The sequence below is a fragment of the Sciurus vulgaris genome, assembly GCF_902686455.1.
Source record: "Sciurus vulgaris genome assembly, chromosome: X".
Lineage (NCBI taxonomy): Eukaryota > Metazoa > Chordata > Mammalia > Rodentia > Sciuridae > Sciurus > Sciurus vulgaris.
Window position 1 is genome coordinate 123,895,230 of NC_136471.1, and position 13,813 is coordinate 123,909,042.

General features: G+C 36.6%; 1 protein-coding gene across 8 annotated transcripts in view; it reads right to left on the reverse strand.

The window, feature by feature from the left end:
• Positions 1-13,813, reverse strand: part of CDKL5 (cyclin dependent kinase like 5) — a 165,006-nt gene that overhangs the window by 25,126 nt on the left and 126,067 nt on the right. For all 8 annotated transcript variants that reach the window (XM_079122784.1, XM_079122778.1, XM_079122781.1 and 5 more), the window contains 3 exons: positions 13,261-13,450; positions 7,726-7,806; positions 2,850-3,001 (listed from right to left, as the gene is read on the reverse strand). In XM_079122784.1, coding sequence (XP_078978910.1) covers positions 2,850-3,001; positions 7,726-7,806; positions 13,261-13,450 — 423 coding nt within the window. The remainder of the gene's footprint in view (positions 1-2,849; positions 3,002-7,725; positions 7,807-13,260; positions 13,451-13,813) is intronic.

The following is a 13,813-nucleotide window of genomic DNA, read 5'->3' on the forward strand; positions in this document are numbered from 1 at the left end:
CACTACTCTGGCTGGTCCTGGACCCAGACAGTGTTCCCCATGCTTGTGAGTTGGTGACCTTCCAGTAAGGCTTAGCAGGGTTTCAAGCATCACTGGACCAGAGGAGAAAGAGGCCAGGGGAGGTCTTCCTTGCTCCTTCTTGGCAGTGATGCCCTGACTCAGAACCTAGCTGTGTCCCTCCCTCCAGATGACAGCTTCAACAGGGTAGCTCTCCCTGCCAAGCTCTGGCTGTCACTGGGCCTTGGAACCCTATTTTCTCTCCTTCTTCTTCAGGCCTAGAGAGAGTAATGGCAGAAAGATAACACATGCAGATATTGGGAAATGTCTCAAGCAGAAAAAAGGACCAGAAAGGGACAGAGAATAGTGAAAACAGCTGCTAGAGCTTCTATTAGCTTCTGGAACTGCTAGAATCATTGCTACTGATGTTGAGCACAATCCTAAATGGGATCTTATACATATTCACAGCAACATTTTTTGGGGGGGGAGGGGTACCAGGGATTGAACTCAGGGGCACTCAACCATGGAGCCACAGCCCCAGCCCTATTTTGTATTTGTAAATTTAGAGACAGGATCTCACTGAGTTGCTTAGCATCACACTTTTGCTGAGCTGGATTTGAACTCACGATCCTCCTGTCTCAGCCTCCTGAACCACTGGGATTACAGGCATGCACCATTGCACCCGGCCATAAGATACAATTTCTAACATGAAAAGGAAAGCTATAAAGTTAATGCAGAAACATTTGTCAAAGTTTTAGATTTTCTGTAAATGTACAGAGTCTAAACTGTTATTCTGAATGTTCAAGCCCCAGGATTAATTGGAAGTCATTGAGCTTTGTACATACCATAATTTCTATATAGAAAGGGCATCATATTATCTTCAAATTGGAGCTCTGCCAAAGTATAACAATGAAATACAGCTTTGAAAATTCCACAGATGTCTTTGACACACAACTGTAAAAAATCTGTGTTAAACTGCCAACCACATAAGGAGATTTTATATATAAACTGCTCTTAAATGGTTGGCAGGACAGATGGATGGATGGATGGTTAATATATTTATGTAAAATAAGTTTTAAAAGGAAACACTAAAGGCACAAAGCTACAATATTAGGGGAAGACTGGCAAAGCAGAACCAGTGAGAGAGGAGCATGGACATGCTGAAGCATGGGCCTTTTTCAGTTGTTCAGTTTCAGTTCCTATCAGGGCTAGAAGACCCATCAGGCACTCTGCTTTTTAAATCTAACTTTTGGTTTTGTCTCTAATCTTTAACTGATTAAGACTTCATTTTCTCAGGTGGATCACACCTTCTGAGCAGGAACCTACTCCATTGGGGTGCTGGTACTCCATCATTCCTATAACACTATCACCACACATCTTCCTTCAGAGATCCTTAAAGAGGTTTCCCAAGGACAGTCTCAGGTCCCCACTGAGGTTAACTCCAAGAACTCTCTCAAGTGAGTCACTACAAGCCAAATAACACAGGCCCCCCCTTTCCAAGCATGGTCACACTACTAATGTCTATGGCACAAATCATAAATTTATCATCAGTTTACTGAACTTTATATCATTGGGAAATTTTCATTTTAAATGTACACTGTAGACAATTCAGGTAGAAGGGAAACAAAAGGACCTGAATTGAGAGTGACCCCAGAGACACAGAAATAATCTGAACCTGCCAAATGCAATGGAGCAACCAGATGATGACTACTATTCCTTACTTAGTGTATAAAATTGCATGGAAGCAAGCAAACGAACTAAGAATGGTCTATAAGATGTGAGGGGAAACAACTGAAACCAGTCATTTAAAGAAGAGTAAACAGTTCTGAGATATAATCACACTATTGCACTTAAGCAGAGCAAACAAAGGACAAATGGTTATCACCAATTTATGATTGTCCTCCTAGACCTTAAAGTACCAAATCTTGAGCTGTCAAAATTCCAATCTATAAAAAACAAATGCTCTATGTGGAAGAAAAACTGGGGGGAGGCTTTTTTTTTTTTTTCTTCTAAAGCCTCACATTAAAAATTATTGTTTTCTCCCTTTGTGGTGCTGGGGACCAAACCCAGGGCCCTGCACATGCTGGGCATCTATTTCTAGTAGTAAATGAAGGAAGCTATATCTTTTATAATCTATTAATCCTAGATGCTAAGATCAGGTTCTGGAAGATGAAGGAAGACAGGGAGACTTTGCCTACCCTCTCTCTCCTCCTTCAAATGCAGCAGAATTGGGAAATATCAGGTCTAGAAAGACAAACTGACTGATCTAATCCGGGGCGGGGGGGGGGTGGTGTTTGAAAAATTGTATTTAAAAAGCATCACTTTTAATCACTGACTTTTCTATTTCCATACACTTATTTTTATGAAAAATTAATTTTTCAAAAATTAAAAGACAGGAACAAAAACACAAGACCCTTCTAAAGAGCCAGTTTACTTGGTTCAGTTGCAAAGATCATTCTAGGGTACGGTCCCATCCATGTTTGACATCCTCTTCTTCCAGGAATCCTCGTGCCCCAACCCATCCTTCTTCCTCAAGGTATTACCCCTGGGTGCTATTTATACAGAATCTTCTAGATATTGAGGCTGGAAACCCCCTGAGTTGCTAACTCAATGCTACCTTTCCCAGAGAATGTATAGATTTCCATAATATGCTTGTTAAAGATAAGAAAGACTTTAAGACCCACACAAATCTTTAATTATAGTTCTGAATCATGTAATAAGCATAAGGAAGATATTTTTGAATACAGAGGGCTTTCCTTCTTTTCTCTAAGTGCATAATTTTAGCAGCCACCTCCTCCACCTACTTGTAAGACCAACACTGCATCTGTATTTCCTTAAAAGGGAATATTTACCTATTAGACAACGTGCTGCTTTCCACATGATAAGGTTTCCTTTTGGCTGACCTTGAAGGGGATCGATCCAAAAGTCTCTGGGTTTGAAATGTAGGGTGATTCAAACACTGTTCTGTCAAATATCTGTCAGCCGGGTCCAACTTCAGTAAATTCTTAGGAAATAAAGTTCAGGATTGGACATTACAAATTTAAATTCTAATAAAAATTTTATGTTTTTTTTTTTTTTTTAAGAAAAGGAAAATACATGAACATGCCAAATATCTAGCAAACGCAGTTCAAGAAAAACACGAAGACTCTAAATCACCCATAATCTCACCATTATTGTTCTCTGGGTGGATATCGTTCCAGTCTTTTCTTGAGAATCATATATACACATTTTCTTTTTAGAAAATCTTGGTCATATTATACACAAACGTTTTATATCCCACCCTTTAAGCTTACTCATCAAAACCACTTTTTATGACATAATTTAAACATTTAAAAAAATCTTTTCAGTATATATATATTCACATTCTTCATTTTTTTTCCTGTTCCTCAAATACTCAGTTCCTCTTTTTGGAGACAGGCCATCAGTTTCTTGTGCAATCTTCCATAGGTATATGCTGTACACATCTCTATTCCTTTTATTTTACCCAAATTGTAGCATACACATAACTGTTTGTGCTTAGCTTTCTTTTCACTCTTTCCACTTGACAATCCCTTTTTTTTTTTTTTTTTTTTTTTTTTTTCTTTTTTTTTCTGTACTGGAAATGGAATCCAGGGGCATTCTACCACTGAGTTATATCCTCAGCCCTTTTTTATTTTTTATTTAGAGATAGGGTTTTGCTAAGTTGCCAAGGCTGACCTAGAACTTGCTATCCTCCTGCCTAAGCCTCTGAGTAGCTGGAATTACAGGCATGTGCCACAACACTCAGCCTTGACACATAATCTTAAGGGTTCATTCATATTTGTAAAGAGCTTTAAGTCTATGGATGTACTTTTTGTGTGTTGTTTTCTTTGTTTTGTTATTTTTATTTTTAGAAAATTTCTTTCTTTTTTGAACTGAAGATTGAACCCAGTGGAGCTTTACCCCTGGGCTACATGCCCAGTCCTTTTTATTTTGAGACAGGGTTTCTTTAAATTATGAGGCTGGCCTTCAATTTGCAATCCTCCTGCCTTGGACTCCCGAGTCACTGGGATTACAGGCATTACAGGTGTCAGCCACAGTGCCTGACCTCCTTGTTTTATTATGAACAATGTGGCAACGAATAATCTTATATTTCTTTGCCCCCTTGCCTTTTTTCTTTTGCAGTTCTAGGAACTGAACTGCAGGTACTCTACCACTGAACTATATCCTCAGCCCTTACACCACATTTTTAATGACTACACAGAAATCTGTGATATGGATATACCATGATTTAGTTAGCAAGGCTCCTACTGTTGGGCATTTAGATGGTGGTTGGTTTTCGTTATTATAATTAATGCTGTGATAAACAAGTGAAATCTTTCACAGGATGAACTCCTAAAGATAGAACTATTAAGTATGCAAACTGTTGAAGATTCTTTTTGGTGTATTGTCAAATTACCTCCTGGGAAGGTGTCTCAAAATTATATACCTCTCTGCAATTGTAGGGATCTACCTATTTCTTGGCATCCTCATTTTTTTTTAAATAATAATAAATTAGATATTTAAAAGATAGTATCTCGCAGTGGTTTTAACACTCATCATTGACTACTAGTGAGGCCAAATGCTTTTACATGTTTATTAATTACGTTTCTTAATTTTCTATTTCAAAATCTATCCTTATTTGTGTTATTTGTTCATTAAGGCATTGGCCCTTTGTTTTATATTGTACATATTAGATTCTTTACAACTAAAAGTGCTCTTCCAAATATTATTTATTTAGCTTAGTAACTGAACAGGATTTTAAAAGTGAATCACTAAGATTAATTTATAATTACAAATTAAGCAAATAGCTGAAGAAACATAACCTACATAGCTTAATACAATATAATAGAGCACACTAAAATTTGCTCTTTGCCATTCTCCCTCAAAGGAAGGAAGCAGGGTGAATTGTAGCATTCACAAATCCATCTCGAGCTCACTTTTATTGGTTTTGCCCATAATTAATCTCTTTGTGACTCACTATTAAACAGCAAAAGGAAATTTGCTCCCAAAAAGTCAGACTTCAATTTCAGACAAGTGCCTTCAACCTAGCACCACATAAAGTTTGATTTCTGATCCTGCCATATACTGAAATGATCACTTTAGGTTGAAAGATTCTGTTTGTTGAAACCCAAGTCACTGATTACATGAAAATGGATTTATATTCATATTGGTTCAGACATAACTCTGAAATCATCTCAATTCCTTCTTATTATGAAACAAAAACTGTGGGGATATATAAAATGATTTTGCTGTCACTGGCAATTCAACAGTTAACATCAAAATGGCTCCATTTAAAATAGTAGTTAAAAACAAAGGAAATTCAGCCCTTGAGTAGTCTTTTAAATTCAAAGTGCATATGACCTTTCAGAAACCAAATATCTACTAGCATTAGCGCTATTTATTATTAAGTAGAATTTACTGTACATATAAAAATTACATTTACATTTATGAATACAGCTGTTAATTTTCAAATTAATTGAAAGGATGAAGTCTTATGAGAAAGATAGGAAATTTACCTAGTTAATCATTTCTAAAATTCAGTGTTTTGGGGAAAAACATCATCCTCACCATCACCACCACCACCATCATCATCATTTTTACTGTAATAGATTCAACATAATTATTGTATTTATTCTTAAAATAGGTAAGGGCTTGAATTAATTCTGGTGACTTATATTCCCCACAAAAATGGCTGAAATGAACAGATGCAGGATGAGATGGCCATTTTAGGTAGTTCTATTACCTTGGACAAAATTATCCAGACAGCTTTTGGGAATGGAAAGGATAATTGGTATTTTTAATTTTTCAAGTTCATTTTCAAAAATAGCTAAAAGACAAAAGGAATGATTCTATTTATATAACATTCAATAATAATAAGGCAATATTAATGGTTGGTGATAGAAGGGGGCAGAGCAGGACAGAGGCATAAAGCCTAGGAGGGATCCTAAGGCGGGTTCTAGGGTATAAACACTTTTCTATATCTCAATCTAGGTAAGGTTATAAGAATATGTTGACATTACAAAAATCAACTGAGATGGAGACATAATTTGAGCACCTTCTGAATGTATATTTAAGTCAAACTATTTACTGTTCAAGAAACTTGAAAGCAAACACATTTTAAAAATAGGAATTAGAATGTTTCACTTCCAAATTGGTAGAAGTGAATAAAGATTTGGGATATTGTTCTACTTCTGTCTGTGCTACCTTTTATAAATACTTGTTTTAATTCAGGTACCACACTGATGACTGATAATTGTAATGATTTAACAAAAAAGTTCAATTATTTTTAACTAAAAAATAGATAAAAGGCAGAAAACATGAAATTGTGTTTACTTCCATTTTTCTGCTTTATTTACATTTTAAAAGTTACCAAATAATTAAGGCCCTGATCAATAAATATTGACTGTGTGAAAGAATATACTGACAAAACCCAACTGATGTGATAATTTATGCCTAATTAAACTAAAAGAAGTTGGAGCCTGTTGTTTTTTTTCTTAAACAGCATTTCTCAATCTGTATTCAGAACATTATTTTAAAAAACCCCACTATTTGGTATTTAATTAATTTGGGGAAATGTTGAGTGAAACAGAAAACAGAAATGCTTCTTTATTTATTTATTTATTTATTTATTTTGTGGTTCTGGGGATTTGAACCCAGGGCCTTGTGCTTGCGATGCAAGCACTCTACCAACTGAGCTATATCCCCAGCCCCCCAGAAATGCTTCTGTACAAGAGATTCTGCAAGCTTTTACAGGTTAATGAACACTGAATCTCTACGAAAGGTTATAAGGTATGTAGCCTTTCCCAAATGCCAAACCTCCCTCCTCCACCTCTGCCCCCACACCTATTTACACTGTGTTCCCTGGAACACAGATTAACATAGTTTAAAGCACAGTGAAGTTCTAAGAATGCAGTTCAGCAATTTCCAACTGTGCTAAGTATGTCTTTTAAAGGCTCTGTGCACAATGTAGCCTCCACTGATTTTGACAGTTGACTGAATGGGCATAAAATAAAACTCATCCATTAACAAGTGTTTTTTTCAAGGTTTACTATCATACAACCAATGCCTCTTTATATGCTTGCTGGATGCAACAGAAGCTGGGAAAATAAGAAAAGTAATTTTTGCTCAGGGGTTTGACTGTCTACTGTGGAAGAAAAACCTGGTAGGAAAAATCTGAGGGTGTTTTTAGTAGTTCAGAGCAAGAAGTGTTCTGGACAAGGGGCTAGCACCAGGAACACTCAGGCCACAGTAGTAGCCAGCCATCCTGACATGTCTAAATTGCCTGAGAGAATGAGTTATGTGGGAGAGAAGAGGTCAAGTCAGAAGAGGACAATTGGTTCATTGATTGTATCTGTACAAACAACAAGATGCCTTAAATATCATGTAAAAGAAATCGTAGAATCTCTTTTCCTTCAACATTCGTTTTAACATTTGTTTAAAAACCTATGCCTGATCAGCTCTGAGTACTGATATATTTTTATTATTCTGCCCTTAGGAAAATAAGTTAGGAATCTCATGCTCTTATCTGAATGAACTATGATAATACCAGATCCTGTTGCAATTTTAAACAAATTACATGCCTTTTAACAAGAAACAGTCCCCCATTATTCACAATTATGCATCTACTAACAAAACATTTAATTTATGAAAGCAGGGTATGGTCACATGTAGACACAAGAGAATCCATAAACCAAAAGACATTTTCATACAGATATTAATTCCTCCTACCTTCATTAGGTCAAGTAAAACACTATTTAAAATTCCAAGGTATCTTCTCTCCAATGACTGAGGATGGTTCACAGCCGGAAACTGTAAGGACAATGCAATAGGAATGTCAGCACATGGGAAAGGACGTGTGTGCATGTTTTTGTGAGCACGGCAGGAAGGAGCAGTCAAGTTATAGACTAGTGCCAATCCAAGCAAATTCATATTTGTATATTACTTTTGGTATCCATGTATTTCAGGTATGAATTAATAGGACTGGATGATAAACAATAGGAAAATTCACAGTGAAATATGATATTTAAATCTAGACAGACAATACTTTTAGGCATGTAAAATAGGCCTAGATACAAAAATTTGAAACTATTTATACAGTTTTTATCTGCTTCTCTAAGTTCTAAAATAGTTTACACAGAATATGTCTGCTTATACATACAATTCTTAATTATTGATGGTAACTAGAGGAGGGACAATATGATATGACGTAAGATTTTTGGCTTTTTCACAAGAACGTATCATTTATCCCTGAAAATAGCTAAGTTTTAAAAAGGAGAAAAAGGAAGCAAGAGGCCAGAACCTGAAAGGCCACAGAAGCAGAAACTGAATTCGGGCACACACTGTAATTGCTTTAAGTGTCTTTTTTAAATGACCTGTTTTCAATTCTCCTTTTTTGTAAGTTGAAGCAGGGGGCAAACCATAGGCACCTAGATTAACAAATGCATTTTTTAATAAAATGAGGGTGAGGGGTCAAGTTTATTTAGATGTTCTACCCTTTTCTGTGTTAACTCACACTTGGCAATCTGAGTAAATATAACACTGGGAATTACGACTGGCAGAGCCCAAAGCCATGTGCTTCCTCCAAATGTGAAGGCTAGTTTGCTTCTAATATATATTTCTTCTATACCAACATAAGAGCATTTCAAGGTACTGAAATACCTAAACATGTTAAATAAGTGGACAGGAGAACTAATTATGTGGTAAAATTCAAACAGGCTATTCAAGGAGTGATTATGACATCATTTGCACAGTCTGCTCAGTAGGGCAAGAGATGTGGAATATGGGTAAGACCTAAACCTGGCATTTGAGGAATCTATTGTATGATTGGGAAAACAATCAGTACTACACTGTGCAGCCATAAATCCCAAGGGAAGCTCAGAGAAAAGAGAGACCAAGGTGGTTTGTGGCTATAGAAGAAAGAACCTATTGGTAATATTTGAACTATGTTTTGAAGGATTAAAAAAAGTGAAGACAGAGAAAAGTAGGACAGCACCTCCCAGACAGAGAAGGAAAGAATAACATGAACTTAACAGACTCACAGCCAAAAACCTAAAACTGATTTCTGAGGGAAGTGATGCTATGTGAGGCATTTTAGGTATTATTATCCTTACTTTAGAGATGAGGAAAATGATGATCAGAAAGTTCAAATAACTAGTTCAAGGAAAGTTACATAAGTAACAAGCAACAGAACTAGTATTTGCACCCAGGCCTGTGATCCAAACCTACACTCTTTCTAAACTGAGGCATCTTTCCTAATGGAGGAGCAGTTCCTTTTGATGTTGTTGGAACATTAAAAATCAGTCCAAAGAGAGAGACACCTGCCATGCCATGATAAAAGACCCTGTACCAGTACATTTTATTGACTGATTGATTATGATACCAGGGCTAAAACCCAGGTGTGCTTTTACACCTAAGCTACATGCCTAGCCCCCTCCCACCTTAATGTTGAAACAGGGTCTCGAGAAGTAGCTAAGGCTGCTTGAAATTGCAATCCTCCTCCTGCCTCAGGCTCCCAAGTCACTGGGATTACAGGCATATGCCACCTTGCCTAGCATAGTACATTTTGATTAATACTTTGCTTCTGATGTCTATATTATGCTACCAGATACCATCTCCTTTCCTTTTGTCAGAAATGACCTTTCATTGATAAGAAAATTAATTCCAAAAGCCAAAAGGTATTAGAACTATTATAATAAAATTACCAAGCAAACTTTTAACTTAAACAAATTATATGTTTTAAATGAAATCTACCATTCTAATATGAGATGATTCAACAGACAGCCAAAACTTAAGCACAGAATTTAAACTATATCCCAATCAGTAGTTTGTTTCCTTTCTTAATCACTTGGCAGATACAATACAATGAGTGTACCTCTTTACTGAGCACTGACTCTATGTCAGGCACTGGTCTGGGTATTTTATACTCAAAATTTCATCTTCACAACAACCCTATCAGGTGATATTCTGTTATCACCACTTTACACATGAAGAAACAGAAGCACAGGATGGCAAAGTAAGTTGTTGAGTTCATTCAAGTAATAAATGTGAAGCCAGGTTTTGTACTCTAACAGTTTAACACCAGAGCCTAGGCCCTAAGCTATGAGATGGCAATTGTTTTCCAAATAATGCATACAATTAGAGCAACATCTTGTAGAGTTCCCATTCTCTACGCAAGTGGATCCAATTGAACATCATACACTGGATTTTAGTTACCGGTGAGTCCATACGGGGCTCACAGCAATTGCAGTTCACAGGCTCTCTGTGCTTAGCTCTCCACTGCAGACAATCTCAAGGGATAGCATAAAAGAAAACTTTCCCCTCAAAGGATGTTGTTAAACCTCTAAAGAGACTGAACTAATTTAGCTGAAATACCACAAACACTTTCAGACTAAAATGTAAACATTTAAGGTTTATAAAAATCAAAGTGCCATGGAAGCAGCAATTTCCCTGAAGAATATTTCTAAGCAGCATTGTCAAATGCTGTTTAACACTTTACAAGTAATATTGTTTAGCAAGGAGGTCTGTGAACAATTAGGACCACAGACCACTCTTTGTGTGGTCTCTCTAATCTAAATGGTATTCATTCTTCTATATTTACTTTAAGTGTCAAATCCTCCATAAAGCCTTTCAAATGAATCCTTAACTATGATTTCTAACTTCCTGAAATGTTTGACATGCTTCACAATCTAAATCATAATCTATTAGAAAGCAGTACAATAAAGTAATGAGTCCCAGTACTACCCTATATATTATGTTTTCCTATAAAATGTATTCTTTCCTAATTATTTCAGTAGTATTTCAGTAATTTTCTAGCTTATTAAGGCCAGGTACCATTCATATCTGCTATATATTATATAGACTATTCAACCTGGAATAGTCTAGAAGGGGCTTCATGGACAGAGATTTGGTTGGAGTCTAGGCAAGTGCTGGGAACACCAGAAAAATGGAAATGAGCCATTTCAGAACCCACATATCAAGAAAATGGTGGGAAATTCAAGGTAGTCTAAGAACAGGGGGCGGAGACAGGGTAGAGATGATGCTAGGAGGATCCTTAATGCTACCCTAAAGAGTTTCAACTTTATCAGCAATCCTATAGAGGTTTTTAAATAAAAGGGAGATAGAAGTAAATGTATGGTTTGAGAAATGTGAAAAGACTTAAATGAAGAAATTTCAAGAGATTAGTTTGGGAACCAATTGTCTATGATTCAGGCAACAGTGAAAGAAGCATTGGAGATGGAGAGAAATGAAATAAAACTGAGCTGGAGTGCTGATGGCACGTTCATTTGATCCATTGATCACTCAGATATTTAGTGAGTGCCCACCAGATGTTACTTGTTTCTGCGTTAGATGCTGCAAATACCATGATAACAGATGGTTTCTGTCCCTGAAGAACTTATTATGCTAGTGGGAAAGAACTAGATATTGGTGATTATCAAGAAAACAACAAATGGAATAATTTCAAAATGTGATAAGTGGTATGAGAGAAAAAAGAAGGGTGCTATGGAAGAGAGAGATGGTGTGGGGAACAAAATATTGGGTGGGCAGAGAGAGGAGGCATTCTTTGAGTTGAGATTTATGGAATGAGTAGATGCCATGCAAGGGAAGAACAACCTTCCTAAGAGAAGAAGCCATAGGTCCCAAAATTCATGAAACTGGAAAAATCTCTGTATGCTTATGGAAGCCAAATAACAGAAAAGTAGTGAGAATGTGGAGAAGGAAGGGACTTAAGATAGGTGTAAGACAAAGTCAGGAATCCAGAGGACATGGATCAGGCAAGGACTCACAGGCTATGGCAAGGAGTATGGATTAATTTTCAGTGAAACAGAAATTCAATATGACTACCTTTATTTGTGAATACAATAGATTTCCCTTACTGCAAGACTGAGGGTGTCTTATTTATTGTCATGTTTTCAACACCTAGTATGACAAAAGTTTGATAATTGTTGAACTAATCTGGTAAACCATATGTGCTAATTGTACCCTAATTAATGGCATACTTTGGCTAATTTTTGGCTTACAAAAGCAAAAATAAAATGAGAAAATTTAGTCAGGTGTAGTGGGATCACACCTGTAATCCCAGCAGTTTGGGAGGCTAAGGCAGGAGGCTCGAGAGTTCAAAGTCAGCCTCAGCAAAAGTGAGGCACTAAGCAACTCAGTAAGACCCTGTCTCTAAATAAAAAAATACAAAATAGGGCTGGGGATGTGGCTTAGTGGTCAAGTGCCACTGAGTTCAATCCCCGGTACCCCCCCGGCCACCCAAAAAAGGGAAAAAAGGTGCCTGTGGCACCTCAGACACATTTGGGAGAGACAGAGAAAGCAGGAAGGGGATGAAAGAGAAACCCAGCAGGAGCTGGAGTTGTGTTGGGCACTCAAGTGTGAACAGTAGTGTTCTCCAAAGGGAAATTAACTGAGGTCCAGAAAGTCAAAGGGAAAAAAAAAAGGGCTCTACAAATGGCAAGATAATATGGTTTGAGAATGATGCATTTAAGAGAAAGAAAGTAAATGATGGAAGATTATTTTATAGCTTCCACCTTGACTGCCAATTGACATGTGGGCCCAAAAAAGTGTTTGAAAACTTAAGTTACTTTTTGGGTGGATGGAAGAGATAGGCAGCCTGTAACTCACTAGTCACTCCAATGAAGTGCCTCTGCAAAGTAGGTGTTCCTTATATGGGGAAAGTTCATACTTTCTAAGATGCTTTTTGGCATATTCTCAAAAAACAGGCTCTGTACAAATTTAGCAAGTCTAGAAAAGGCTGCTTAAGACAACACATGGGTTTGTAGAGAATATTTGATGTTTCACTGTCAATGAACAAGAAATACTTGTTGGAACAAAAACGTTTAAATCTGGAGGATGCAAGTATGCATGGACTTCCTCAAATCACTACAAACATGTTTGCTCAAGTAAGTAGCAGCCATTCACATATTTTATATCTTTCAGGAATGCTTAATATTTTGGATAAAGAGTCTAAGATAATCAAGGTTTAGAGTATAATAATGTATGTGCTAAAAAAGATCTTGAAAAATTAGAATTTATAAATTAGAAACAATATGAGCAGCTCCCACTTTCAAATTTTGATCATTTTTTAAAAATTCACAAATACTATATAAGACCTGGAAATAAAATATGATAGTGGGGATTATAAACATTAGAATGGGAAAGGGAACAGTTTTCAAAGGACAGCTTAGCATACCACTGTGCAATGAACAATGAGTTAAATACAGCTGTATTGATTCCATTTGGGGTTTTAGCAAAACCTCTTACCCGGAGCCCATGGAAACGAGGATTACTGTAGAAGAGCTTCATCTGCTCAGATGGAAGTGGTCCTAGCACCTTCTGAATAGTGAAAAGTTGGTCAATTTCGCTTTCTCCAGGAAATAAGGGCTGTCCATCACTAAGTTCCCCAAGAATACAGCCCACTGACCACATGTCTACAGACTTCCCATAGGGAGCTCTGAAAAGCAAAGGGAGAGATTATCTTGACAACTGAGGACACAAATAATGTTTGAAAACTTCACAAATTATTTTGAACAGATTCATGATTCAAAGTACATTTGTGTATTTAAGAAATTTTAAAATGCCATTAGAAAAAAGTAAAGCTGAAAATAAGGAATTATGGATATCCAAGTAAAAATCCATAACACAAGTGAATAAACCTATACTAATAAAGACATCAGTTTAGTAACAACTTAGTCAGTATATACTAATTTGAAATCTGGGTGTATCTTGAATATGAATGGCTTAATAAATCCTAATATAGTGCACATGGTTGATGAGTAACACCTCACTTGGGAAATAAATCGCTCCCAAGAAATAT